At 42.6% G+C, this 1993-nt stretch overlaps 1 protein-coding gene across 1 annotated transcript; it reads right to left on the bottom strand.

Annotated features, from left to right (window-relative positions):
- Positions 1 to 524: 524 nt before the first annotated feature.
- On the bottom strand, positions 525 to 1448 carry LOC132583472 (olfactory receptor 8S1-like). The gene has a single exon (XM_060255105.1). The coding sequence runs from the start codon at positions 1446 to 1448 to the stop codon at positions 525 to 527; it is 924 nt and encodes a 307-aa protein (XP_060111088.1).
- Positions 1449 to 1993: the final 545 nt, after the last annotated feature.

Below are 1993 nucleotides of genomic sequence, written 5' to 3'. Positions count from 1 at the left end.
CTAACTGTGGGGTCTTGTGAGCAAAACTTCTACTTCATGAGCTAGTGGCATTAAAGTTGTGAACTACTGCATAATTTAGTTTGCTCTGGGGCCATTTTTCCTGAGCTAAGATAGAAATGTGTGAGCCGGAGACTAAAAACTTTAGAGCTAGCCAGGGGTGGCCAGAAAGCATGTGGTGCCCCAGGCAGACTTACTGCCTGCACGTCCCCAGGCCAACCCCCTCCTGTTCTTCCTGCGGCTCTGCATCGCGGCACTCCGCTCCACTCCCCTCCTGCCCCTGGAATGCTCAGACGCCAGCCTCATGCTTACCAGCTTGGGGGGGGGGGGGCATCAGAATAGTGCGCTCTCTCTTAATACAGAGCAGAACGAGGCTTTGCTTTCCATTCCTTCCTGTTCCAAGATATCTTGATTTATGAGTCAAAGCCTTCTTGTCATAAAAATTAGGAAAGTTTTGTTAATCTTTAATATACTACTGGTCTTGCACTTGGCTCTATTGTAATGGAACTGTAAATTGTACTGAAGCATTACCTATGTTTTCTAATTTGCTTAACCAGAGCAGTTTTAATTTCATGATTTTTCAAGCAGTATATGATGGGATTCAGCATGGGAGTTAAAATGGTATACTGGATAGAAACCACTGTTTCCAGGACTGTGGTGGATTTAGAATGTGGCATCCAATACCGGGCAAAAGCTGTAATATAAAACAAAAGAACCACAATGAGATGGGAGCTGCAGGTGGAGAAGGCTTTGCTCCTGCTCCTTGCTGGGTAAGATCTCAGGATTGTGGAGATGATATAACTATAAGAGATGCTTATGGGGGAAAATGTCATTAAGCCAAATAGAATGCTAGAGGTATGCATCAACATATAATTAGTGTGAGTTCCACTGCAGGACAAAGGCATGAGGGATGGAATTTCACAGGTGTAGTGGTGGATGGTGTTCTCTCTACAGAAGCTCAGATCCACTAATGGCAATGTGTTGGCCACAGCCATTAAAGAACCTGCTGTCCAGGCTGCCCATACCAACTGTCTACATGTTTGCTGTATCATGATTCTTGAATAATTCAAAGGGACACATATAGCAACATATCTGTCATAGGCCATCACCGAAAGCAGAGCAGCTTCAGCACAACCAGTCTGGAGGAGGAGGAAGATCTGTGCGATGCATCTTTCCCGGGAAATGGTTTTCTGCTTTGCTGTGAAGTTTTGCAACATCTTTGGGACAGTAACAGAGGAGTAGCAAATATCAGCAAAGGCTAGATGACTAAGAAAGAAGAACATAGGGATGTGAAGGCTAGCCTCTATCCTGATCACCAACATGATTGCCAAGTTTCCTAACAGTGTCATTGCATAGATTATGAGAAACACCAAAAACAGAATAATCTGCATCTGTGGATTATTGGAGAACCCTGCTAATATAAACTCTGTTACTATACTTTGATTTTCCATGGAGAAGTAGGGAATGAATTTAACGTGACCTGTGGGAGTAGAAAACAAATCAGTTTAATGAATCAACAGAAGTAATACTGAGGTTAAGAATACACACATGTTTGGTATAATTCTATGTTGTCTGAAAAATAAATTTCTTTTTTTTCCTGTGAGGTAATGTGACTTGCTTGAAAGTATATACAGGATTGTGTATGTACAGGAAACCTTGGAATAACCACTTTCAGACATAATAATCTTGCCATTTCTACCTGGCAGATTGCTCTAATCTGGGTAGCCCAGGCTAGCCCAATATCCTCAGATCTCGGAAGATATGGAATGTTGGGCCTGGGGAGAGGAGACCATCAAAAAATACCAGAATCACAACACAGAGGCAGGCAGTGGTAAACCACTTACACCTTGCAGATCAGGAAAGTTGGGCATGCATTTTTAGATTTGGAATTCAAGTTTATGATGGTATTTGTGCCCCCCCTCCCGGAATCAGGATACTGATTTGGTTTTTCTGGGATTCTAGAATTATTCAAGTTTAATTATTCCCTAGAGGGGAC

This window comes from Heteronotia binoei, chromosome 15 (assembly GCF_032191835.1).
Source record: "Heteronotia binoei isolate CCM8104 ecotype False Entrance Well chromosome 15, APGP_CSIRO_Hbin_v1, whole genome shotgun sequence".
Taxonomy (NCBI): Eukaryota; Metazoa; Chordata; class Lepidosauria; order Squamata; family Gekkonidae; genus Heteronotia; species Heteronotia binoei.
Note: the sequence above shows the minus strand (reverse complement) of the source record. Positions and strands in the feature narration are given on the sequence as shown.